Source organism: Aureobasidium subglaciale (genome assembly GCF_000721755.1).
Source record: "Aureobasidium subglaciale EXF-2481 unplaced genomic scaffold scaffold_37, whole genome shotgun sequence".
Lineage (NCBI taxonomy): Eukaryota > Fungi > Ascomycota > Dothideomycetes > Dothideales > Saccotheciaceae > Aureobasidium > Aureobasidium subglaciale.
In genome coordinates, this window is record NW_013566958.1 from 58,435 (window position 1) to 83,100 (window position 24,666).

The 24,666-nt window shown below is 51.0% G+C and overlaps 15 protein-coding genes across 15 annotated transcripts; 7 read left to right on the forward strand and 8 right to left on the reverse strand.

The window, feature by feature from the left end:
• Positions 1 to 6: 6 nt before the first annotated feature.
• On the reverse strand, positions 7 to 573 carry AUEXF2481DRAFT_530658 (uncharacterized protein). Its single transcript, XM_013483806.1, has one exon. The coding sequence runs from the start codon at positions 379 to 381 to the stop codon at positions 40 to 42; it is 342 nt and encodes a 113-aa protein (XP_013339260.1). The 5' UTR covers positions 382 to 573; the 3' UTR covers positions 7 to 39.
• Positions 533 to 2,413, reverse strand: AUEXF2481DRAFT_113175 (uncharacterized protein). The gene is made up of 2 exons (XM_013483807.1): positions 2,033 to 2,413; positions 533 to 1,976 (listed from the first exon to the last, which is right to left on the reverse strand). Exons 1-2 carry the CDS (start codon positions 2,202 to 2,204, stop codon positions 766 to 768), a joined length of 1,383 nt encoding a protein of 460 aa, XP_013339261.1. The 5' UTR covers positions 2,205 to 2,413; the 3' UTR covers positions 533 to 765.
• Positions 2,414 to 3,283: 870 nt separating this feature from the next.
• On the reverse strand, positions 3,284 to 5,222 carry AUEXF2481DRAFT_33686 (uncharacterized protein; the record flags this gene model as incomplete). The annotated part of the gene is made up of 2 exons (XM_013483758.1): positions 3,284 to 3,518; positions 3,571 to 5,222. 2 exons carry the CDS (start codon positions 5,220 to 5,222, stop codon positions 3,284 to 3,286), a joined length of 1,887 nt encoding a protein of 628 aa, XP_013339212.1.
• Positions 5,223 to 5,863: 641 nt separating this feature from the next.
• On the forward strand, positions 5,864 to 7,239 carry AUEXF2481DRAFT_44792 (uncharacterized protein). Its single transcript, XM_013483774.1, has 2 exons — positions 5,864 to 6,170; positions 6,287 to 7,239. Exons 1-2 carry the CDS (start codon positions 5,923 to 5,925, stop codon positions 7,134 to 7,136), a joined length of 1,098 nt encoding a protein of 365 aa, XP_013339228.1. The 5' UTR covers positions 5,864 to 5,922; the 3' UTR covers positions 7,137 to 7,239.
• A 354-nt stretch (positions 7,240 to 7,593) lies between these two features.
• AUEXF2481DRAFT_33688 (uncharacterized protein) lies at positions 7,594 to 9,094 on the forward strand (the record flags this gene model as incomplete). Its single annotated transcript, XM_013483759.1, has 2 exons — positions 7,594 to 7,708; positions 7,806 to 9,094. 2 exons carry the CDS (start codon positions 7,594 to 7,596, stop codon positions 9,092 to 9,094), a joined length of 1,404 nt encoding a protein of 467 aa, XP_013339213.1.
• Positions 9,095 to 9,333: 239 nt separating this feature from the next.
• Positions 9,334 to 10,523, forward strand: AUEXF2481DRAFT_530800 (uncharacterized protein). Its single transcript, XM_013483808.1, has 4 exons — positions 9,334 to 9,674; positions 9,743 to 9,974; positions 10,024 to 10,139; positions 10,270 to 10,523. The coding sequence occupies exons 1-4, from the start codon at positions 9,493 to 9,495 to the stop codon at positions 10,328 to 10,330; spliced, it is 591 nt and encodes a 196-aa protein (XP_013339262.1). The 5' UTR covers positions 9,334 to 9,492; the 3' UTR covers positions 10,331 to 10,523.
• Positions 10,524 to 10,715: 192 nt separating this feature from the next.
• Positions 10,716 to 12,838, forward strand: AUEXF2481DRAFT_33689 (uncharacterized protein; the record flags this gene model as incomplete). The annotated part of the gene is made up of 3 exons (XM_013483760.1): positions 10,716 to 10,900; positions 10,965 to 11,177; positions 11,233 to 12,838. The coding sequence occupies 3 exons, from the start codon at positions 10,716 to 10,718 to the stop codon at positions 12,836 to 12,838; spliced, it is 2,004 nt and encodes a 667-aa protein (XP_013339214.1).
• Positions 12,839 to 13,394: 556 nt separating this feature from the next.
• Positions 13,395 to 13,736, forward strand: AUEXF2481DRAFT_33690 (uncharacterized protein; the record flags this gene model as incomplete). The annotated part of the gene is made up of 1 exon (XM_013483761.1): positions 13,395 to 13,736. The coding sequence occupies one exon, from the start codon at positions 13,395 to 13,397 to the stop codon at positions 13,734 to 13,736; it is 342 nt and encodes a 113-aa protein (XP_013339215.1).
• Positions 13,737 to 15,009: 1,273 nt separating this feature from the next.
• AUEXF2481DRAFT_530775 (uncharacterized protein) lies at positions 15,010 to 15,486 on the reverse strand. Its single transcript, XM_013483809.1, has one exon. The coding sequence runs from the start codon at positions 15,341 to 15,343 to the stop codon at positions 15,041 to 15,043; it is 303 nt and encodes a 100-aa protein (XP_013339263.1). The 5' UTR covers positions 15,344 to 15,486; the 3' UTR covers positions 15,010 to 15,040.
• AUEXF2481DRAFT_44799 (uncharacterized protein) lies at positions 15,187 to 16,207 on the forward strand. Its single transcript, XM_013483775.1, has 2 exons — positions 15,187 to 15,433; positions 15,487 to 16,207. Exons 1-2 carry the CDS (start codon positions 15,349 to 15,351, stop codon positions 16,092 to 16,094), a joined length of 693 nt encoding a protein of 230 aa, XP_013339229.1. The 5' UTR covers positions 15,187 to 15,348; the 3' UTR covers positions 16,095 to 16,207.
• AUEXF2481DRAFT_530826 (uncharacterized protein) lies at positions 16,055 to 18,356 on the reverse strand. Its single transcript, XM_013483810.1, has 2 exons — positions 17,992 to 18,356; positions 16,055 to 17,941 (listed from the first exon to the last, which is right to left on the reverse strand). The coding sequence occupies exons 1-2, from the start codon at positions 18,064 to 18,066 to the stop codon at positions 16,265 to 16,267; spliced, it is 1,752 nt and encodes a 583-aa protein (XP_013339264.1). The 5' UTR covers positions 18,067 to 18,356; the 3' UTR covers positions 16,055 to 16,264.
• Positions 18,357 to 18,516: 160 nt separating this feature from the next.
• On the reverse strand, positions 18,517 to 20,058 carry AUEXF2481DRAFT_113182 (uncharacterized protein). The gene is made up of 2 exons (XM_013483811.1): positions 19,417 to 20,058; positions 18,517 to 19,369 (listed from the first exon to the last, which is right to left on the reverse strand). The coding sequence occupies exons 1-2, from the start codon at positions 19,725 to 19,727 to the stop codon at positions 18,658 to 18,660; spliced, it is 1,023 nt and encodes a 340-aa protein (XP_013339265.1). The 5' UTR covers positions 19,728 to 20,058; the 3' UTR covers positions 18,517 to 18,657.
• A 431-nt stretch (positions 20,059 to 20,489) lies between these two features.
• Positions 20,490 to 21,602, forward strand: AUEXF2481DRAFT_530931 (uncharacterized protein). The gene has a single exon (XM_013483812.1). It carries the CDS (start codon positions 20,849 to 20,851, stop codon positions 21,488 to 21,490), a length of 642 nt encoding a protein of 213 aa, XP_013339266.1. The 5' UTR covers positions 20,490 to 20,848; the 3' UTR covers positions 21,491 to 21,602.
• Positions 21,603 to 21,714: 112 nt separating this feature from the next.
• On the reverse strand, positions 21,715 to 22,793 carry AUEXF2481DRAFT_33694 (uncharacterized protein; the record flags this gene model as incomplete). Its single annotated transcript, XM_013483762.1, has 2 exons — positions 21,715 to 22,590; positions 22,653 to 22,793. 2 exons carry the CDS (start codon positions 22,791 to 22,793, stop codon positions 21,715 to 21,717), a joined length of 1,017 nt encoding a protein of 338 aa, XP_013339216.1.
• A 1,341-nt stretch (positions 22,794 to 24,134) lies between these two features.
• On the reverse strand, positions 24,135 to 24,434 carry AUEXF2481DRAFT_9173 (uncharacterized protein; the record flags this gene model as incomplete). The annotated part of the gene is made up of 1 exon (XM_013483745.1): positions 24,135 to 24,434. The coding sequence occupies one exon, from the start codon at positions 24,432 to 24,434 to the stop codon at positions 24,135 to 24,137; it is 300 nt and encodes a 99-aa protein (XP_013339199.1).
• Positions 24,435 to 24,666: the final 232 nt, after the last annotated feature.

Sequence of the window (24,666 nt, forward strand, 5' to 3'; positions counted from 1 at the left end):
TTNGGGGGGGGGCAAAACAAGATCGAAGACTTCGTGATTTTATGAAGAAGAAGAAGAAGAAAAAGGAAAAGGAAGGAAAGAATAGAGGAGGTAGATGGGGTGTATATAGACAAGTAGACAAGTATATGGGGGGGATATAGTAGTAGAGAGTAAACAAGGCAGAGGGGTAGGAGAAACGTATTCCCTTTTGTATCGATGAACATCAAGGGGAGAGAAAAAAAGAAAAACACACATCCTCCCAAAGACTACTTTAATAGATCGATAAAGGGGGGAGATATTTACTGTGGAAAAAGATGGATGAAAAGGGTTCGAGAGCAAATGGCGTCCAAGGCCCTGATCATAAAAACACGACAAGACAGACATCACTTTCCACGATGACATGAGAGAGATCAAGTGTTGTTCAGATGCAAATACTTTTTTTTAATTGTAATCATCTATAAGTGAAATTTTTTGAGTTTTTGACCACGCAGTTGAAATGCGGGTTCCATCCTTCTCAAGGAAAACGAAGATCAAATTGCTCCACTTCCTTGTTGTGTAAACTTTGTGTGTCCCCGCCTGGTATCATTGCACATGTTGAATCATCATAAGCACCCCTTGTTTTGAGAGTAAAAAAACCAAAGAAGAATATCAGAGAGGGACAGGATTTTGCAAAAAAAAAAGTCCCTCCATGCTATGCAGAAAAAGTTGTAAAAGAGAAAAAAAGGGGAAATGCTGGGAGAGAGAAAGAAGAAAAGAGGCGATAATGACAGAAGGCTAGAAAACAGTCTAGTATCTGTACATGTCGCTCTTGAAGGGACCCTCGACGGGGAGACCGAGGTATTCGGCCTGGACGTCGGTGAGGGTGGAGAGCTCGGCGTTGACGTGCTCGAGGTGGAGAAGAGCGACCTGCTCGTCGAGGATCTTGGGAAGGACGTAGACACCGACGGGCATGACACCGTTCTTGAGCTGACCGATACCCTCACCCTCGCCAGCGCGGGCGAACTCGACATACTTCTTGCCGAAAGCCTCGTCGCCGGCCTTGTACAGCATGATCTGGGCAAGGACCTGGTTGGCGAAGGAGCAGGACATGACGAAGGAAGAGTGACCGGTGGCACAGCCAAGGTTGACAAGACGACCCTCGGCGAGGAGGATGATGTGACGGCCGGAAGGCATGAGGAAACGGTCGACCTGGGGCTTGATGTTGGTGACCGAGGTGGCGTTCTTCTTCAACCAGGCAACGTCGATCTCAATGTCGAAGTGACCAATGTTGCAGACAATGGCGTTCTCGGGCATGGCCTCGAAGTGCTTGCCAGTAAGAATGTCACGGCAGCCGGTGGTGGTGACGAAGATCTGACCGACGGAAGCGGCCTTCTCCATGGTGGTGACCTGATAGCCGGAGACGGCAGCCTGGAGGGCGTTGATGGGGTCAATCTCGGTGACGAGAACGCGGGCACCCATGGCGTGGAGAGCCTGGGCGCAACCCTTACCGACATCACCGAAACCGGCGACGACGGCGACCTTACCGGCGATCATGACATCGGTGGCACGCTTGATACCGTCGACAAGCGACTCACGGCAGCCGTAAAGGTTGTCGAACTTTGACTTGGTGACGGAGTCGTTGACGTTGATGGCGGGGACAAGGAGACCCTTGTTCTTGAGCATCTTGTAGAGGTGGTGGACACCGGTGGTGGTCTCCTCGGAGACACCGTAGCAGTCCTTGAGCATCTCGGGGTACTTCTCGTGGACAAGGGCGGTGAGATCACCACCGTCGTCGAGGATCAGGTTGAGGGACTCGCCAGAGGGGAAAGACTTGAGCTGCTGCTCGAGACACCACTGGTACTCCTCCTCGGTCTCGCCCTTCCAGGCGAAGACGGGGGTACCACCGGCGGCAATGGCGGCGGCGGCGTGGTCCTGGGTGGAGAAGATGTTGCAGGAAGACCAGGTGAGCTCGGCACCGAGGGCCTTGAGGGTCTCGATGAGAACGGCGGTCTGGATGGCTGTAGGTGCTTGTCTTAGCTCGAGCTCCTGCTTGATCCGCTGTGAATTGACTTACTCATGTGCAAGCAACCGGCAATGCGAGCACCCTTGAGGGGCTGCTCAGCGGCGTACTTCTCTCTGGTGGCAATGAGACCGGGCATCTCGTGCTCGGCGAGCTCAATCTCGCGACGACCGAAAGCGGCCAAGCTGAGGTCGGCGACCTTGAACTTCTGGGCGGGAGCACTCATGTTGATGATGTGTAAAGGGATATGGGGGTTGTGGAGGGAAAGAGAGATGAGAAGGAGAAAGTGAGAGGAAGGAGCGCAGAAGGGAGTATGTAAAGTCGCTGCCAACAAAAAGTGGCCCCACCCCTCTCTCAATCTCTCAATTGCCGTTCCCTGGTCAGATTCTACACATCTTCACCGCCTGCATGCTTGGCAGGGTAGCTGGAGCACGGCCCTCTAATAATCATATTGTTCGCGCCTTGTCCTTCCAGAATTGGTGAGAAGTTAGCGGGGTTTGGACGACAAGACTTTTCTCAACCACCAGCGAGCTGCCTAGGTGGGGCAAGCTTCTGCGAGCCTCTCTGGACCAGCCATTCGTCTGCGTGGTCTTGACGTCTTCCATTTACCAGCTTTCTTCAACCCTTTGAATCAAGCAACTGTGTCCTTTCACTCCGATCGTTTTCTTTCCAAACTTTCTATACATCACTTTTACGTGACTGAGCTCAGTGAATAGTGGTCGGAGTTTTGATTGTCCAGAGTGACCTTGATGGTGCCTGCTCTCGATCGTCAAGGCTCGGGTCTACTACTCCGATCAAAGCGCTACGAGCATCGAGACACACGAAGAGAATCACAGAGGGAACAAATCGTCTATGGACTGTGTTTTCATTGCTTCATAATCATCATGCTTGTGCTGCCTAGGAAGAGGGGGAATCATGGGTGGTCTTCTCTGGTCCATCGTGCTAATCGTGACCTTCGTAGTGTGCAAGAGAGGAAATGAGGGGACAAAAGAAAAGCTGAAAAGGTACATATCCGCCTGCCGTGCTTTGTCCTTGTCGCCGTGTCGCCGTGTCGCCCGTATTTGTGCTCGCCGAAAAGAGGTAGCAACATGCAATGGTTGTATCAAGCTCGTAATCATAAAAAGTCGTGAAAAGCAAGACGGAAGAAGCAACAAAGTGCAGAAGAGAGGAAGAAGCTCAAGCGAGAACAGACGATGGACCACGGCTGTAGAGTGCTCCATCCACAGAACCTGGTCAACGGAGCTTTGTTATTTGTCGGTCCTCGGATGTATGTTTCAGGATTCCTCGTATAGCGGGAGGTCGCTCCTAATACCTCGCACCAGGAGGTGGTCCAGGTGGTGGAGGAGGGATGTTGCTGGGATACATCATCTGTGTGCCGGGCTGCGTATACATTTGAGGAGCAACGGGTTGTTGCTGTTGCTGCAAAAGAGGAAGCATCTGGTAGAGACGCTCTTCCTGTGCTCTGCGTGCCTCTCTTTCGTGTTTCTCGTGACGTCTCTCTTTGAGCGCTTTTCTCTTCTCCAGTTCGTGAATCTCGCGTCTGTGGATATGCGTCAGCATCGAGTAATAAGGAAGAAACCGAACCGTCATACCTGTGCTCATTCATTTCCTTCCATTCGCTGAAAGCGCCCTTGATACCCAAAGCAGCGATACCTACAGCTGCTGCATCCTGAACCCATGCCTTCGTCTGCTTCTTGCGAGCCTCGGCAGGAGACATCTCGCCTTCCTGCACCAGTTTGTGACGCCTCTCGTGAGCTTCCATACTTGAGTAAACACCATGAGCAGCGTGAATAGTGGCAACTGTGGCAAGACCGGCCGTGAGTAGCTCTTTGCCTCGCATACGCTTACGACGAGCATCGACATCGGTGCTGCTGCTTGAAGAACTCTGGCTACGAGCGCCACGGTTGTTTGTTGAAGCAGCGAGGGCGCCAGCACCTGCACTGGCGGCAGCGGCGGGGGCGACATTTCGATCACGACCGCGCTGGGCGACGGCGCGGCTGCCTGTATCTGATTGAGCAGGTGAGCGTAGCTCCTTGTTGCGACGGCGATTGCGGGAAGGGACATACGAGTCTGCAGAGCTGGACGAAGGAGAGCGCCTACGACGTGACTTTGAGCGTACACGATCGTAGATGGCCTTGCCAGCTGCTGCTAGAGCTCCACCAGCTGCAAGCTTCTCAAGTCCGCCACCGCCGCCGCCACCGCCTTGGCCATCACGACCACGAGACTGGCTTCTTCCGCGACCGCCAAAAATGGATCGAGAGCGGCTACGAGAGCGGCCATAAGGATCGTCCCTGGCACCAGCGGGACCTCTGCTCTTACTGCGAGGACCGTTGGCAAGGCGGGTGGTTGCAAGTCCTCCTACCACGGCTTCAACCAGGTGGCGCTTTGTCTTCTTGTCTGGATTGCGGTCAACGAGGCCATCGATACCACCTGCGCCGATAGCGGCAGTGGCGATGCGGCGTCCCTTCTCTCCAGTCCATGGTCCAGGGTCCTTGCGAGAGCGGAATGCCTCGACGGCGCCGGCGACAAGAGCGGCTTGAGCAGCCTGAGCCCACTTACGCTCGGTACGTCCCTTAGATCTGCTGCGGCTACGGCTGTATTCATCAGAGTCGTAGCGACCACCGTGGCGTGACTTAGCTCTGCCATCTCTGTCTCTGCCATCTCTGTCTCTGTCACGGCGCGAATCACGATCTCTAGATCTGCTGCGACTGCGGGAGCGTCCTGTAATAGCAGCGGCGACTCCTCCTAGTCCGAGACCTTCCAGAATCTCACCGACACCAGACTTGCGGCGTTCAGCATGACGACGACGAGGAGGTGAGTATTCCTCCGAGTCGTAGTCACGGTCATGACGATCGCGGTGACGGCGGCGATCCTTTGCGCGTCCAGCAGCATATCCAGCGCCAGCAGCGGCTGCGGCAGCGACTGGAACATCGTAGTCATCGTCGTAATCGTCATAGTCTCTACGGCCAACCTGGCTTCGAGCACGGCGGGGCGGAGGGTAGTTGTCGTATTCTCTTCTTCCTCCACGAGGAGCGTAACGATCGCTGGAAGGGAGAGGGAAGTCTCTGGCGATGTCTTCGACGCTCTCTTCACGAGGGCGATACACCAGGTCGCGTGGAGGAGGGCCTTTTCCGCGCTCGATGTATGTTGTTTCCTGGACGAATTCGGGATCTCCACGCTCGCGGGGTCGAGTGCGAGTTTCGCGGTAGCGACGACGGTCGTCGTATGCGCCGTAGTCGGACATGATGTTGTAGGTGGTCGATGGTCGGTCGAGAAAGAAAGAGAGAGGCTTGTCTGAGAGCCCTTAGTCAAGATGACAAGCGTGGCAGGCGTCACAAGCTCGACAAGGGTGGCTGGAAGTGAGCCTTGGCTTGCGGATGGTGTGGTGGGGTTTGCGGTGTCAAGCGCCTTGACCGGGCGTTCGTTTCAGAATGTGTTTGTCGCTGAATTTGGAGAAAGAATAAAGTAGGACTTGCGTTGTCTTTCGAGAGATCAAGCTTCACAGGTTTGGGTTGATGCGCAATAGGAGAAAAAACAGTGAGCGAGAAGCAAGTGAAGAGAGAGACGATAGGGAAAGCACGACGGCTACAGACCAACCATTTCTCACAGGGCAATCGCAAATTCAGGCTCGTCAAGGTGGCAGGCCGACCGCCAGTGGTAGCCACCCAGCCATGCACAAAGACGTCATTGCCGCCTGCCTTTCGCAGCCCAACTCATCCCCGTCTTCCACACATACTTTGGCAGATATTCAGCCAAGTCTCTGCCTTGTCTATCATGTCTACAGTGAGTGATATGAAGGATGGTATTCTCGTTGAACCCGTCATGTTTTATTTTGTGGTTGGAGACCCCGCCAAGCCGGCACGTTGCCAAACACTCAATGTTCCTGCCAGGGCCAACCTTAACTTCCTCTGACATCAGTAAGACTAGGTTCTCACACATTCTCCATGCTTGACATGAACATCATGGAGCCATGTATCTCCAAGCAGCCGAAAGTACTCTCATGGGATGACTACCTGAAGGTCGAGGCCGAGGCCGAGGCAACAATCGACAGGAATCAGCTTGAAATCATCGAGACCCCATATGCCAGACATTACAACAATCTAGTCGGTGGTTCACGTGTTCCCCGGACACATCTTGACATTTGTGTTCCGAAAAAACAGGCTGAAGATCCTCAGCAAGCAGTATGGCTCGTGTAGGTCCTCCTTTGTTCCCTACCTCCAAGTCACTGTTCAATACGCGAATCGCGCCTGGCCTGTGAACATCAGGTAGGAGCATCAATTTGTCAGCCTCACTCACCAATATTCACAGCTACATCCATGGAGGAGCTTGGAGAGACCCCATGATCGATCGTAAGAGTTTCAACACTGCTCTGGAGTTGCTTCTCAAAGATGACCGACCACACAACATTGCTGGATTTGTGACTCTCGACTATCGCTTGTCACCCTATCCAACACATCCGACATGTCCATCTCTACCAGGAGATCCAAGTCGAAATGTACAACATCCAGTTCACGTCGATGATGTCTACAACACTCTCGTGTTGCTCATGGATAAGACTCGACGCGACATGTTGTTCGACATTGAGAGAGGTGGCGCGTTCGGATCTCCGGACCTTGACGGCATAACGAATGGCCGCTACGTTCTCTGTGGTCATAGCTGTGGAGCATCGATCGCTGTGCAGGCTACCGCTCTGCTTGCCAATGGTGCCTTGCGGCCACCAGTGGCATTGCTCGGGATAGAAGGCATCTACGATATACCTGCCCTAGTGGCCACACATACACATCCAGCCTATCGAGAGTTTGTCACAGCTGCTTTCGGCGAAGAAGAGAAGACATGGGTCACGGCGAGCCCAGCCAATATTAGCTTGAAAAAGTGGGAAGGCAATGTCATGCTGGTCCAGTCTAACGTCGATGAGCTGGTAGATATGCAGCAGACCGACTCCATGGTTGAAGCACTCGTCATGGGAGGATGGCAACGTTCAAGCTCGACTGGGAAGGAGAACAAAGGCAAGCAAATATCAAAGGTTGTCATCAACTGCCTGCACGATGAAGTATGGGAGGAGGGTACAGAGTTGGCAAAGGCGATTCGGGACGGGACTGACAAGTCGTGGGTAACGCCAGCAGTCCAGAGGATGAGAACCACTGGGGTGAAAAGTTGAGGGACTGCCAACAAATGGCTGAAGGAGCCAATTCACGAACTGATTAAACATGACGCAGAATTGTAATGGTCCGATGTGAGCAGTCATGTACATAATGCACACCTGGGCACTGATGCTTGACTTGATGCTTCGTACAGTGCATCAATTCGGGAGCAATAGGATATCATTCCTCGATGGCATCCTTGATTGACCACACCAGCAGTCTCTCGTGCCATGAGCGAAACAGATGCCTGGAGAACGTATAGCCCATTCCAAAATATCACCAGAGGCACAAACGTGAATGTGCTCAGCATTATGATGCTCTAAAATCAAGTCAACGGGTCGACCCTGTCGCGGGAGATGAGTCTCGCCAAGCTCCGATAAAGTCCGGGAGTCGGGGAAATTCTCGACTTGGTCATGGATGCGACAGCAGCATGTGACAGTCGTGCAACTTTTGTCTCGACATCACAACCTCAATATGGCGGATAAAGTAGCTGGAGTCCCTCTGACAAAGACGGTGGAACAGACTGTCAACAATGGCGCAAAGGCAGCACCAAAAGCGGCAGAGGGCAATCCGGCCTTTCGCATGATGGGTATGTCCAATCTACTTTCTCCCTCGAGCAATACCACAAGGAGTCGAGAATCACGAAAGAATCAGTGAGAACGGTTGCTGATGCTTTATCTCCACAGGTCTCCCCAATATCAAGGCCAAACTCCCATCGCGAAACTGGATGATCTTCCTTTCCATCACGTCTTCCTTCGCAGCAGCAGTGTACTACGACAAGCGCGAAACTGCTCGTCTGCAACAAAAGTACTGCGATATGGTCGCACCCCTGTCAGAAAAGATTATTCCAACAACGACAATGCCCAGGAAAATGACCATCTACCTACAAGCACCACCAGCCGATGGACTGCGGAGCGCAAGAGAGCACTTTTACGAGTACGTGAAGCCGGTCCTGGTTGCTGGAGCATTGGACTGGGATGTTGTTGAGGGAAGAAGAGAGGGAGACTTGCGTTTTGGTGCTGCCGAGAAGATCAGAAGATGGCGGAGGAAGGCCGAGGGTGTGCAGGACGAGGAGGCAGAGCCGACAAAAGAGCAGATTGTCACAGAACAGAGAGAAAGAGTTGGTTGTGTGGATGAGGAGGGTGTCAAGGGAGACTTGGTCATTGGCAGACACGCTTGGAAGGAATACCTACGCGGCACACATGAGGGCTGGTTGGGTCCTTTGAAAGAGCCGGTCCAGGTCGAGGAGGTCAATGAGGTCAAGAAGCACATCGACGGAGCGCCTTCATTGGGTGATGTAGCCGTCAAGGCCGCCACAGACTTGACCATGAAGGACACTCCTCCCACCGCTTCTTCGGGCTCATGCACAAACACCGACTCGGCCTCGATCGTGTTCGACTCCAACGCAGACGACTCCGCAAACACGACCCCCGAATCTCTCCCCGATCCACCGAAAGAGGAGGAGCCTGTCAAACCGAAACTCACAAAACCCGACGCTTACATCTCGACCTCAGCCTATGCCTCCGCCAACCTCCCATCGTCAACACCTTCCACTCTCGGCCCTACAATCGCCATTCCGTTTCCTCATCTTCTAGGCTTCTGGAACTTCCCCATCCGCATCCACCGTTTCCTCACTCGTCGCTATGTTGCCGAAGAGATCTTCTCTCGCACCGCAGCCGCCGTCCTAGCGTCCCATCGCGAGTTCCAGGCCTCAGATGTTGACTATCTCCAGCATGAAGAAAAGGAGTGGCACAAGAGTGTCAGAAAGCCAAAGGTCGAGGCAACTGAAGAAGGCGCTCTAGCGCAAGAGCAAAAGGAGAAGTTGTGGCTGGATGGTGTCGTTGTTGATGATCGCATTGCTTCAAGAATGCGCGTCTTTGAATTACCTGTCGATGGGCAGTTACCTCAATCTATCCAGGAGAGCAACGTACAACAACCTGATTGGGCTTACCAGGGATCAAAATCCAAGGAGTAGACCGATGCGAAGAAGAATAGCCCGGGCTTTTGTATATCTATTGTACTTGAACAAAATCACTGCTCATACCCCTCTCTAGTATACTGCCTTTTACCTACTAGTAACGATACTATCTAGATGCCGAAGCGGCTCAGATCCTTAATCGTTGGTCGTCCCGATTCACATCAGCACCCAGAGCCCGAGCAGTGCGGAGCCGGGTGGGGATGCCGGAACTCCATATAACCAATTTACTGCAACCTCAACTCCTCCTCCTCCTCCCACCAGCAGCAGAATTCAAGACTTCAGTACCTGTTTGAGAGCGCCTCCAGTAACCTCGACAGTTTTCAACATCCACGTCTAGGCCTTTTCTGTACAAACCACAAAGCATTCTCACACCCCAGACACAAAAGACCCAGATCATGACGAACCCCCACGACCACACCGCCATCAAGAATACAATATCACTCTACTGCATAGCCCTAGACAACAAAGACTGGGAACTTCTCAAACGTGTCTTTGTACCCGATTTAATAGCGACCTACCCCTTCAACTCGACCCCAATCCACGGTCTCGAAGTCTTGAGCAAACGTATCCGGCAACGGTAAGCTTCTTGCTTCCTTTTTTACCTGTACTATGCTAGTCTTGGAAGCTTTTACTGATGAATAGTAGATTGGCAACAGTGACCACTCAACATGCACTCACTACGCAACACCTCCTTGTTAGCAACAAGACGGCGAAAGTTACGACTTATTTCACAGGTGTGCATTTTGGAAGGGGCAAGTGGGTGGGGAAATGTGTGACCGCGTATGGAAAATATATCGATGAGTTGGTTTGTGTGGATGGGGGAGAGGTGGAACTAGAGGAGGGAGCGACGGGGGCCTGGAGGATTATAGAGAGGAAGGTGGTTTTCTTTGGGAGGGTTGGGGAGGAGGGGGTTATGGAGGGGGAAGGGGCGTGATTGTGGGGGTTGGTTATTGAATATCTTAGCGAGGTCTGCACAAGCGAATTCATCATGGCTGTTGTTTTCGCTGTTGTATGCCTTCCGTCGAGGTGGTTGTGTATCGAGGTAAGTATCACCGCATGAAGGTGTATTGAAGGAAGGAAGGAAGGAAGGTGGTGATGCTTGGCAACTGCCAATTGGACTTCCTGACAACAAACTGGACAAAACGTGTGCGGCTGATGTACAACGTCTATAGTGGACCTGGACCTTGCGACACTGACTCGAAAAATCTCGCGAGGACCGAGCATGATGACTGAATTACTAGTCAACGTGTTCGAGATCAGTCACAGCTTTTCAAACGACCTGCGCCACCCCGAATCATTAGACGTGATGGATCTGGATTACAAAGGAACGTATCCGCCCCCTTCGTTACTTGTCTACGCTGGAAGTCACACGAATCATGACTAGTGCAATCGAAGTCGCCGTGTAAAGATATGGTACAATACACACAAACGGAGATGTAACGGCGAGTCGTTGGACGGTTTCATCCTTCGCAGACCTTCAGCTCGGGGTTGAAAAGCCTCTATATTGGCGTCGAGAGAATCTTGGTGCATGCTAAGATGGAGTGCTATAAGAGCAGTAGAGAACAGAACATATTGAAGGCGACCATTATATTCCACACCTAGCAATCCCGCGGACAAGATGCAGGTCTTGTATTTGAGATTCATTTCTTCAATCTTTCTGCTTCTTACCTGCATTTCCCATGTCAGCTCCTCTCCATTGCTAGACGAGCGGGCCACTTCTCCTCAATGCTCGATAACCAATATCGCCATCGTACGCCGAACGGTGCTCGATGAGTCCTACTTTTGTAGATGGTGGCTCTCGGAGTAAGTCTTTCGATAACAACACGTTTTGACTCTTGGGAGTATTCCTGACACTGCCCTCACTCAGCGCTCGTACGAAGTCACCGTTCATGGAGTTCACACCAGATCAAGTCACTGCGCTATGCAAATGCATCACGACAGTGAGCTCCAAGCCGAAGCGTGATGACGATACTTTTGACGAGCAACGACTTGAAAAGAGACAGACACAAGCTTCATGCAATGCTGAAGTGAGCATCCAATTCACCCAACCGTGGCGTTTCTGCACATTTTACAATGGCTTGTATGTCAAGATCCTACATCCCTCGTCGTAGCCTCCAGACTGACTTTCTGTAAAGCACGAGGAAGACTTCGCCTTTCCAAAAATATAGTGCGACTCAGCTCGTCGATCTGTGCAGTTGTGCTCTGCGTCCTGCAATATCTTCAACAAAGAGATTGTCTTCTACACTGAAGGTCACATCGAGCAAAACACCTTCATCCCTGAAGACTTCTTCTTCCACCAGAAGGACATCGTCTTTGCCCAAGACAACATCAACCCGACGAACTTCATCCCCCCAGAAGACCTCATCCACGCCAAGAATTTCCTCCATCAAAGCATCCTCAAGCGTGAGGGTAACAGTGTCCAGCTTGAAGACTGTCTCAACTTCGAGGACGTTGACTAGCTCCAAGCTGTCTTCGAGTAGTGGGAAACTGTCCAGCTCCAAGACACAGCCCGCATCATCGAAGCCTCCCTTTCCCACCTCTCGGAGTTCCTGTTTTACACCTCCTGCGAAAACAGTCACCTCGCGTGTGACACCAACCACTGTCATACATCTGACTTCAACGACTCTTAGCAGACCTTCTGTCTCAACAAACGTGCGTTACATAACGACGACTCTGTCATTGACAGATACGGTACAAAAGACCCAGAAGTCTTTGATGTTTGAAACTGAGTCTGTTTTCGGAGGCTATCAGGGTATCCTTGAGACTTCCACCGTCCAAGATATCTCCACCGTCATTAAAGTGGCGACGGAGACCTTCACAGCGACGACACCTGTCCATATGTTCTCTACAAAGCCAGCAGTCGTAGTATCTACAACATCAACGACTTCCCTAGCATCAAACTCGTCATTGGCAGAAGCAATTGATCCTACAGATTCGTCAACAATTGTGGCACCATCATCAGGCGACCAAAGTCCTCAATCAGGAAACAGCACAAAAGCTGCACTACGTGTCAGGGCTGATTTAACCGTATGTTCTGGTAGGCAGGAGACAAAGACCGTCTTTTTGCATGCCCCAGCCATTACCGCATTGTCTACTGTCACAATCACGCCCAAGGTGTCCATATTGTCGCGGACCAGCTTCGTCACAGTCACTTCCAGAGTCAAGACCACTCGGACTATCTCATCTGGCTCCACGACTACCACCATATCTTTGACGGAAGATCCATACACATATACATACTACACCTACAAGTTTGTTCCCACTACCCTGACCACTACGGCGACTAAAACTATCACTGTCAACACGGGACCAACGCAATGGTGCGAGATGCGCTTGAGGGTTCAAGGCAGCGATATTGACGGAGCGCATGTCTTCATGGACAATGCAAATTTTCACACCGACCCTAACGGACAGGCGACCGTTTTCGGATTGCGAGATGACGGCAAAGTTCTACCGCTCGCCAACGCACTCCCTCAAATCCTGGGCCATGGAGAGGTGTTGTATATGTCGCAAGGCCATATGTTTCCTGCGCTGCCAAACGACCCTCGATTCAACTACATGACCTGTCAAGTGGACATTGACAGTCTCGAGTTCACCTGCACGAACCCAGAGCGCGGCAATGTGTGCAGCTGGTCCAACTTCCAGAATGGCTTGATACTGTGCGGCGATGCCTCTCGTTTTGACGGCTACGGCACGAGCCAATTTAAGCTCGTTGCAGAACCCGTCAACTGTGTATCTTAGACACGGCTAGTGTCACCGCATAGATCTGATTTGACAGCTTCAAATTTGTATGTCGCTGCTGGAAGCTGATATGATATTCATTGCCGCTACACTGGGATTCTGCGCGGCCTCCTTTAAAACCCCATCACAAGGCTCATGTGCTGGCTAGTAGTGGTTGGTAGCCGGAGTATGGCAGGAAGAGACAGCTTGAGGTAGTCGCGCTTCTGTGACTCTACGTATCTTACAAAACTCTTGATCAAAAGCCGCTTTGAGCAGGAGTAGTCATTTTGTGGCTATCACAATTTACTATGACTGTATCTCGCGAGTTTGGCCACCAGGTTGACTGGAAGATTTCATGTATTCTCTCACCACCACCAACGCCAGAATCACGTCTCTACATCGATCAACACTTGATACCATCCAAAGCGCAGGACTTTTGGAAATCACTCAATCAATGTCTCTATGGGAATCTCAAAGAATACGCCTGGGACAATTTAGGCGACTACTTTGACAATGGTCTTGAAATCATGAACGGGCCGGGCCATTCACGCGCGACATCATCGAAGCCACCAGAAACATGGGAAATCACGGCACACCCCAAATGTCCATGTACATCTACCACGGCAAACTCGACCAAGTCTCTCCAGTCGAGAATGCGGAAGCCTTGGTAGAGAATCTCTGTGCAAAAGAGGCTCAGATCCTCTTCGTCAAGGATGTTCTCTCAGAACATGTATTGGAACCTTGGCTGCATACTAAAGAAGTTTTGGCTTTTATGGAGAAGAGGTTTGAAGGTGTTCCTGTTAGAGATGGGTGTCGTAAGGAGTCGGAGCTTGTGCCGGATCTCGTGAGTGGACTTCCTGCAAGGATCTGGAGGGCTGTTAAGAGTTGGTCTTGCCGGCGATTTAACATCTTCTGTTAGACCTCGGAAAAGCCTCCCAAGATAGTGTGTCAAATTTCGAGAATGTCATCGAGGTCCCTTCTCAGACAAACAAGACTCTTATCCTGCCTTGCTCTCTTTCGAGAAGAAATGGAAGCAACCGCTCACCTGGCTACTTGTTGAACATGAATGCGTTTGACCGACGAATCTTCTCGTACGTGCCTTGCATGATAAACTGTTGATCTTGGTCGAAGATCCGTAGAGATCGAGTTGCCGGCTGTAGACTCCCGTAGGCCACAATAGAGGGTAAGAGAAGCGACTGTCGTCCTTGAAAGATGCCGGCATTGTCTGGATCGGCATTTCGAACCTCTCCGACTCAGCATCCGCGGCCTCCATGACCCGCCAAGACGAGATCAAGGTGAATTGCTGTCAGTCAATGACGCCGCCGAAGTTATGTGGGCGGAAGCAATGCCGCCTGAGGCGCTCACTTGACAAGTCTGAGTTAGCCACGAGTCGCCAAGGCCAGTCCAAAGAACAATTCGGGCGCAGCAGGGTCACACGTCAAGGGTGATCGCTCTTGGAGTCATGTCTTTCGGGCGCCTTCTCCGCTAACGAACAAAACAAGAGCCGCCCACGACATCAGTGGTCTTGGTAGACAGATTGAGAGGAAGGGAAAGATTTGAAATCGCACATAGGCGCGCCGCGCAAGCACCTGCATTCGATGGTTTCAACCGTCGCCAAGACAAACCTCTTGGTCCCTGGCGTCTGCTTCGCCCTGCTTCCTTCCGCCTCCAGCATCTCCATCCTCCACACGTCTTTTCGTGGGGTAAGCTATGATATCGCACATCTCGCTATGACGATCTTCTTGGTTCCCATGGTCGGCTTGGCTGTCAAGACGTGATCGCCTACCCAGTGCTTGCACGTCTCACTCTTGTCGAGGCTTTGCCGTTGATCTTGACTTTCCACCCACGACATTGGGGAAAGTCGAAGTTCTTGGGCCCAAGGCATGAGGCAAAAATAGCATTGCCCAGGTTGTCTTGTCAACTGCCAAGTTCAAATCTAAAGAAGTATGGTGGTTTTGAGATGAAAGATGGAAGTGGATTGCACGTTGTTGCCGTGTGCCTAACGATGAGGACAAGGAGAAACCGTGATGAGAAGCAGAGACTCGATCAATCGACAGAGCTCACGGACGAAGAACAGATCAACTGGATTTTATTTTGGAATGCAATAATCAAACCAACACATCATCGCCGAGCATACCTCTGCTCCACAGATAAGAAGTAACTATAACCTTGGCAAATATGTTCCAGATGCCACCGAAAGCACTGCCCAGCCAAACCATATCTTTACCATAAAAGCCCTGCTTGGCAAGATATATCTCTGGGCATAAATCCAATCTCTGACGTGTGCCTTGGGAATGTCTTGGGTAAACAACCTCTTGGACACCGTTGCTCAGGCTTGGTAAGTAAACAGAATGATGCTATGATGGAAGGCAAGATGTATTCCTGGAGATGCGAGAAGACAGTACAAGTATCTGTGTCTGCCCCTGTGGGAAAGTAGATCCTCAATATAACAACTCGACAGTTCGATAGAAACACGACCAGCGACCAATACAACAACCAACACCTCAATTTTACATTACAACACATTCATCATGAGATTCACCGCCGCTACTCTCGCTACTCTGGCAGTCGTTGCCTCTGCCCTGCCCACAGATGTCCACTATGAGGCACCCAAGGGTAAGTTATCATTCCTACTCCACCATATCACAATCATTCTAACATCTTCCAAGGTGGCTGGGAATCAGTCGATTACCCTGAAGGCACTGGTGCAAACCTTCACGAGTACCCTCCTCCTCCCGGCGGTTGGGCATCCGTCGACTACTCCAAGACTGGTGCCGGTGCAGCACCTGCAAAGTGTCCCGAAGCACCCAAGATGGCAGGCTCCCCCTTCACCTTCACCTCCTACTACGAGGTCAAGGCCGTCCCCGGCGAAGTCGTCAACGGCACAACCCCCACTGGTGGTCTCGCCGGTGCTTCTGGCCTCTTCAAAATTGGTCTGAACTCCGAGCTCAACCTCATCTGCTACAACATTGAGATCTACGGCTTCCGTGGCGAGTACAGCTCTCCTGCTGCTACTGCCACTCACATCCACGAGGCCGCAAAGGGTGCTTCTGGTCCTCCTAGAATCGCTTTCCCCAATCCTGTTGATGTTGGTAACGATGTCAGACGCTCCGTTGGCTGCCAGCAGGGTCCCTTCAAGACTGGCCTTATGGCCAATGGACAGGACACTGCTACTGGCTTCCACGTCAGCCAGATTGAGAAGAACCCTGCTGGCTTCTTCGCCGATACCCACTCGAGCTTGGCTGTCCCTGGAGCCGTCCGTGGTCAGCTTGCTTAGATTATGAGCTTTTTATCACGATTTGGAAGAAGATGAGGATGTAACACTAGTACTTAGTTGTACCCAATTTCCATTGATCAGGAAATCTAATTCATAATTTTTCTCCTATGCATAATTTTCCCAGCTCTTGTCCATGTTGTGGTGTGTTGCAACTGAGATGGTTACAATGCTCAGAAGTAGAGCACTTCAGTCCATGCTGACCACTCTCCAAGTATACCATGCGGAGCAGTACGCCAAGTAATATTACAAGTTCCCCTAGACCCTTCGGATACATCCCTGATATCCATATCATGTACCCGAAAATGTTCATTCATAGATCCTTTTGGTGTTCTTACTTCGCCATCAGCAATCATCCGCATCAAAGGTCCTTCTTCCATGTATGCAGATTTAGCGCCTTCGTAGATCAGCATAGTGGCTTCTTCGACTTCAACCAGTCGTCTAGCGACTTTGGCATGAAGACGTGCGTCCCAGAGTCCTTCGCGTCCATTAGTCTCCTCTAAGATGGAGATGGCTTCCCGTCTTGTGATTGGATCGCGGCACTTGATAGCCACGAGATATAGGGGTGGAATGTAGGCCATGTTAAGAGAGAACCGCGATGTATTGGCCATAGACAATGACGCCAGCCTCGAGTGTAAGCAATCTTCCGCATCAGGTGATGGAGTAGCCAATATCCGAGCCCACTTCACAATCGATGCAAAATCAGGAAGATATGCATCAAAGCCTTGCTCCTCCAATTCGGTACATCTTGACAACCATATACATGCGGCAGTTTGTTGTATCCGAAGCATTTTCTCCATCCGATTGTCCTCGTCCTTGAATGGATTGCGGGACTTTACAAGATTGGCCACACTGTTGTTCCAGACGGACAATTCGCTAAGAAGATGGAGTTGGAGTGTCCGAGCTGATAGGGTCACCGTGCCATTCTCATCGTGTTTGCCGTCATGAACCGAGCGAATGAAGTGTAGAGTGGATGCGACAAGCGTGTCGAGCGAGATCTTCGCATGCTCAAAGTCGTCAAAGGATCTAGGCGTATGTAAGGACAGTAGTCTGTCCGTATCATTATACATATTGGAGCCCGGAAAGCCCATTAGTGTGGTTTGAGAATCCAATCGATGGAACAATGGCCGGATTTCTTGCTTGATTGACTTGGCAATTGCATTTGATGATTCCTCCGTCTCCTGATCCAGCAGTTGAGACGATCTGAGAAGATTCAAGCCATTCTGGAGATGATCGACCACCAACGTTCGATTACCATAGATGCATTCCAAAGAGATGAACATGAGACAACATAGTAAAGCGAAATCAATTGCCTTTGGGTCGTTGCTCAGATGTCTTTGCAGCAACCTGATTGCTTCGTTGTAATGTCGAAGAGTGAACTTATGAGGTACTGCACTTTGGACGAGCTGATTATCCCTAGCTTCAGCTTCGAATCGAGCGTGCGCCGAACCGACCGCGATGAGGGCGTGTCTGATGACTGGTTCCGAGACACTTAGTTGCGGCAAAGTAAATGACCAGAATGAGTGACTGAAGATGTTTGAGAGTGCAGGTCCAGTCCGCGTGCTGAAGAACTCGACCCACGGTTTGTCTTCGCTCGACAGTGCTGGTGAGATCCAGGCAGAATCAATGACAAGTGCAGCTGGTGCCAACCGACGCACTGCTCTACTTGTGACTGTCCCTGTAGAAGATTGCCTTCTTGGTGCCGCTGAACATGGAGTCGATTCAGGCTTGTTTGCAGCGGGCTTGATCAGTTTCTTATCAGGCTGCACGGCATAGCCGTCGCATTTGCGACCAGTGTCGGTGCAGCGCTTGCAGAAAGGCCTCTCTTCATCACATTTCACCTTCCTGATCTACGAAAACTGTTAGTTGTCTGTGATGCCCTGACAGTCCTGTCGCATACTTTGCAGGTGATGCAACCGGTCCGGACTTTGAGCTTTCGACTTGGTCGACTGCCATCAGGTGGGGTCGCTGACATATCTCGCGCAAAATGGATATCATGAGACCATACACACAACGACAATGTTCATGAACGATGTTGTCATCTTGGGGACGGACTCGACTGCAAAACGGGAAGAATTGAATATCTTCGTGACGTCCTTCAATACCGGTGAGGATAAACAGCTGCCTGGGATTGAGCGGCAGGGTTTCACGCGGTTCGCCAAGCAATCTATACTTGGGGAAGACTGGAACGGCAAGGTTAACCGATCGCAAGGTCTTCCCGCTTTGACTTGCTAGTCTTTTCCGGGCCCCGCGGGCTCCCCAGTCTGATTGACAATGCGAAAGCTCTACTCGAGCAAATGAAGTCCAGTTGTAGAGACGCTTCTCTTGGGACAGAGCTGCCCTTGTATAGATTTTTCATATGCAAGGTACGCCATGTATCTTGACAAGTGGTATAAATTCGGATGTCATGCATGTCACGAGGTTGAGCACATTAAACTTTATAGGTTAAGAAAACTTGACATGTCAATCGGCTAACCCTGCAACCATGCCACTTCTATCTATCTCGCTCACTCTATTTGAAGTCTCTAAGTCCTCCTGCCACCTGTTGTATCCTGCTATTGCCTCTTCAAACGGCCATCTTCAGATCGGTACTCTCACTCTCTGCGATCGACCTTGGGCTAGCGGTTTCCTGGCTCACCATTCTGATGTGATTGTTATCGCCCTTGTTACTCTTCTTCCAGGTCCAGTTCGCAGCCTTCCAAGACGAAGCGCTACCGAAAGCGATTCCAGGATGGAAGATTGTCAAGGCTATTGTTGCAATGATGATCATTGGTCCTTCAAATCCCATGAACATGCCTTCGTCGTTGGCCAGCTCTCCACCAAAGCCATCTTGAAGCTCAGCGACACGGAAAACGCAGCGAATGTAAATGGTGATGGTCGCTAGCGCAAGCGCGTATGGGAATAGACGGAACATGGTGCGCTTCCTCAGGTTGAAGAACTCGAAGTTCAAGTCGCTCTCTCTTGCCTTTCGTGCTCTGAACACAAACTCCAAGCTTAAAGCGATAAATATCGTCAGAGAGACGACCTGGAAAGCCAGACCAGCGATCATGATGTTGACGCCAGTGTCGGAAGGGTTGGTGTCGTCTTGTGTTGCAGCCAGAGCTCCTCCAACAGCCTGCAGTAGTAGACTGAGGAAATCACAGACCATGAATGTGAGGGTGTAGAACTTTGGAGAGAAGCGAGAGATGCCTTCACCATACACGATGACGATGCGGCCGAGGCAGAGATAGATCGATGCTGTCAGGAATGCTGGTCCGATAGTGAGGCATACGAGGTACCTGAGCAAGTTAGACGGAGCTTCCTGCTCTTGAATGCTGCTACTTACAGCACGAATTGATCGAAGTTGAACGGGTTGCCGTGGAGCGTGACACGACCAGCATAACCAAGTACCTCAAGCAGAAGACCACAGAACATTCCGACAAAAAATCCCCAGGTCCGGTACTTCCAGATGAGGCCCATCTGAGCCAACAGGAAGACCGCGAATATGATGAGATATGCCATGTTGCCTCCGTACGTTGGAACATATTCGATCGTAGCATAGTCCAGCGAACACACACCCAACGTACAGGCGTCCTTCGGGATCAGAGTGCCATTCAGCGCCGGGATGAAAAGGGTGCCGTTTATGACTGTAGCCATGGTTGAAGACTCTTAATGGCTCGGAGAAGGTCGATATGGGAAAAGAAGAGCTCGGGAGTGTATATAGGTGTGGTGATGAAAGTGGGTTATCAAGTGGATGATTCTCGTATGACTGCTGAATTTGGTAGGTTCAACACCTGCTTATATTCTCGCAGACCTACCGTCGTTGAGCGCGTCGATAGGATTTGTATGCGCGGTCATCACAGCTCAGCCTCCCTTGTCTTGTCAGATTCAGGTCAACATGTAGAGACAACTCTCGCAAGGACTTCCTATTCGGCAAGCTAGGCCTTGACACCTCATGTCGACTCAAACGTGATTTTCGGGCCTAGTGATGATTGGTTCACTCAGCAAAACAGCAAGGCTGCAGTTCAAAGAAGACGAAAGCACGGGCAGTGCGGGAGCGGAGGTTTCCTTTTTCGGCAGCGCCCCACAGCTCGCATCGTCTTCTGATTGGTCGACTCGCACTTTTCTGGAAAGAAGGACAACAGCACCAACGACATAACATCAGGGTATCTGCTGCTTCTTCTTGTTTGAAACTCGGGTTTTGCTATGTGCACCGAATGATGAAATCCGATGCCTGTCAGTCCACGCGTCTCCCTCGTTGTTCGTCGTCATGATGTGCGAGCCCTAGATGGTTCACAGACTTGGACGCACTCATTATCTAGACGGTTCCGTACTCTGCCTTCAATAATCCGAACACGCCGATAAACCAACGACTACCTACTCACGAGCTCTTGCGGTCCGCGGAAGCCGAATGGTCCAATCATTGTAGAGAACCATGTTCTGACGTGTCCAAGGAAAAGCCGAAGTGTCGTTGTTGGCAAGCTCTTCCCCTTACTCTTCGACAAGTCGTGAAGAAGAAGGACCAGCTTGTCTCGAGCAACAATATATCAGATCGACGACCCGGCCCAAAAAAAAACAAAGATTGGCTCAGTTCACCACGCTGTATTGCGAAAGACGATTCAGAAACCATTTATGCCCGGCGGTAGAACCTTATCTCCGTCTAGTCCGATACCTCCTTTCTGCTAACCCCGTCTTTGAAACGACGCAAGGGATAAGACACTGTTCCCTCGCGTCCAATAGTGATCAGAATTACTGAATTTTGTTCATTTCAACAAGTCATGACTGACGTTACCCTCGCATTTGACGCCAACGATGCCTCGAACCCTGGCTGTTATGGCCCGTCGCAGACCGCCCTTCTCCTCCTGGACTTTCACACCATGTTTGTACGACACTCCGGACCATCAGCACATTCCGTTGTCACAGTGGCCGCGAGTCTTAGGAGATGGGCCAAGCCTCAAGGCATTCTGGTTATCCACACACTGATCGATACATCAAAATTCCCTCTGCCCACTTGCAAGGACGCAACAAGATACTCCACAATAGTCTCCGCGATGGAATCATCAAACACTGTCGCCGAGCCTTCGGAACTACTTGAAGAACTTGGGGAGAAAGACCTGACCTTCACGCGGCGACCTGGATACATCTCTGCGCTAAAGTCACCTGGACTGACGGACCTTTTGGCAGAGAAGGGAGTGAAGTCATTACTGCTTGCCGGACTGAGCTCTTCAGGATGCGTTTTGAGGACTGCTTTGCAGGCCACAGATGAAGAATTTGTGGTCACGGTGATCCAGGATGGCTGTGCTGACCTCAAAGCGGCGTTGCATGACGTCCTGATGGAGGAAGTCCTGGGATCGAGGGGATATGTGATCACTGCAGACCGCTTCCGAGAAGGCTATGAAAAGATCAGGGGCCTACGCTAATGTTTGCTCCTTGACCATGCAAGTGTCGCTGTGCACAATAAGAAGGCTCAAGGGCCAACGACTCGCTGCGCGGTAACTCAGACAGTGGCTCTATTTGACTGACCGCTACATCTTTGACTCGTCTGATTCTCTGAAATTTGTGCTTCTTTAACTACTTATTTCTACCAGGACTCATCTACACCGTACCCACATTACATTACATTACATTACTTTATACTTCATAGTTACATATCGTCTTCCTCCTTCACAGGCACCTCCGTTGTCCGTACGGTGACCTTGGCACTCTTGCCATGCAGGAACCCATTGGAGGTGTTGTTCGAAGCATTGCCGAAAGTGCTGCTCGACTGGAGCGAGATGTCCTTCGGGGCAGCGCTCTGGGCACCGGTATCATAACTCGCCAATTCAGGCTCCTTGTACATTCCTTTTCGACTCCTTCCACTCTTCTGCAAGAAAAATGGCGCCAGAACTGGAATAGATGCGGCGATGACGACCACATTGATCTCGGCACCCATAACCATAATTAATTTCCCTACTGTTTGTAGGGAAGGTGCGTAGGTGTATAAATCATATACACACCAGATCTTGATTACACTGGCGATAGTGGCGAAGAATGACAATCCCAAGGTCGCGGCAAGACCGACGCGAGCGCGATAGGTCATGACCTTGATAGTCCAGATCACAACCGCGGGAAGGATAGTCAAGTATAGATCCGTAGCAGCGTTGAAGACTACAGCCACTAAAGCCAGGGCCTTGATGATGTCATGGCGGACGCATGAAGACGAGGGTTCCATGATTCCATGCTCCCACAAGTTCGTGAAGTTACCGCATTGCGTGAAGACAAAGATCGTGATGGGTACGTTGACGGCGAGTTGTAGTGCGATGAAGACGTAGATGGTGCATTTCCTCGAGGCAGAGGTCGTGCTAAGGACGCGCAGCATATACAGACAGAACGAGATGCGACTGAACAACGGCGCCATAAAGCCGATGGCATGGCAGATGTAGAGGAACTCTGCGAACTTTGGCGAGTAGAATGCAGTGTGTTGTTTTAGGCCAAGATCGTATAACAAAGTAGCAGATGTCGCATAAGCAACGGCTAGAGCCTAAATGTATAGCGATCAGCAAACGAATGCAACTGCCCTGATAGAGGGTAAGTTCTGCTTACCATTGAGATGATCATCAAATAGTCTTCCCATGCCAGACTGTGGAATCGCACAGATTTCAAAACACTTCTAGCGACGACGATGCCGCCCGAGATGGCAGTCAGCATCCACACAAAGCCGACAATTGCTGAGCCCGCCAGCATCGTGGAGTGTTTGTTGATGCAAATAGTCGATGCTCAATGTGTACGAGACGATGAATCAGCCCTACCGTAGTCGTGCGTCCACGGAGGGGACGACCGCATATTTATCCCGAGCTCGTATACAGTGAAACAGATCCATATTAAGTTCGACCCTTATTGAACGTTGCTACGCAATTCAGGCCTCATTGTTTACCGGCGAAAAAAGGAATGCGGCGTTTCGAAGGAATGGATGGGGTGAGCGTTGGAAGGCACGTTGAGCGAACGTCTTTGTGAACTTTCTCGACAGCCGAATCTGCCGAATTGGCAAGTCTGCAAGTACCTCAACACTGCGATACTGCCTACTGACGCTACTCAAGTAGATTCGATGCTGTGATGATAGACAACTTATTACGGAATTCGAGGTCGCAGTTTATCTGCATGATCATAGCCCGACGAGCACGCTATAACGATCAATGGTGAATCGACGGTCCGTGCGCGTCAGGTGAGAAGTATGGCGGACAGGGCTAAATAAAAATAAAGCATCAAAAGCTCTGTGCAACGGCTGTCCATGTTCGTCGAATCTTACGACGGGAAAACGCTTGTATCGACTCTGGTGTCCTATGATCTCGAAGACTGGCAAGTTGAGCAGTGATGTGATAATGGTTGACTAAATAGATATATCTTTGAATCCTTTGCAGACCACGAACTAGAGTTCTGGTAGTGTCAGAGAAAGGAAACAGTTTATCTCAAAGAAGAACAACGACAAATCTCCAACACTACTTCACGCCCTGGCTTTAGCTCCTTGGTTCAAACGACCATCTGCGACCCTCAATGCGGGGTTCCTCGAAAAGGTGCTCAGTATCGACAAATACGCGTCCATCACCACCTCAGGATCGGTAACCGAGTATCTGCCGCTCTGGGCAGCGTAAGGTGTCGCGCTGTGCGAGACGGCTGCCCGCATCTGTTCCCTCACGGCTACGAGAGCTTCGCCGAAGGTCTTGTCAGAAGTATAACCCACACGTAGTGGGAGGAACGTGGCAAAGAAGCCCATTGTGGCTTGGTCTGTGAGTGTAGAGCGATTGGTATCCGCCACGCCTATAGCGACATCTAAGGTGCCGGTTATACGAGCCAGAAAGACATAGTATGCAGAAAGGTAAAATTGCATCGAAGTAGTCTTGTGCTTGCGACTGCGGTCTTTGATTCGTACAGCCACCATGGGATCAAGACGTGCCGATACCTCATCCTCATTCCAGGCCAGACAAGTCGTGGGCTGCTTGCAGGGGACGTTCACGAGTGGCTGCTTGGCCGGCAGCGTCTCGAAGAGTTTTGACCTGTACGAGAGATCTTCACTCAGCTCTCCAGAATCTAGCCCCTTTCTCTGACAAAGGGCAAATCGGCATAGCTCTGAGGCGATTCGAGCTCCATGCCCTGATATATTTGACCAACTTCCACGAACGCATGTTCGGTAGTCCACCCATCACCTACCAAACGGTGATATGCAAAGACAAGCAGAGGGTCAGTGGGTGACCAATGATATTCAACTACCTTCAATGGATCGCCAACTGCCACGTCGTAATGGTACATCTCAATTTCGGTGGCGCCTTTCTCGGCAGCTGCCTTGTCTGCGACTCTCACTGCCTCGAAAGCCACCTTTGGTGACCTCATGATGGACTGCATGATCTCCGCTGGATTACTCGGATCTGGAATGAAACATGTCCGGAACGCATCATGGCGTTGTAATACTTGGTTGAAGGCCCAGCCCAGTCGATCCAAGTCAAGTTCGCCATGCATATGCATGCAAATCGTGGTATTGAAGGTTGCAGTGTCGAGACCAAGCTGTTGTTGCTTCCACGTGTACTCTTGCGTCACAGATAGTGGCGCGGTTCTTTCGACACCC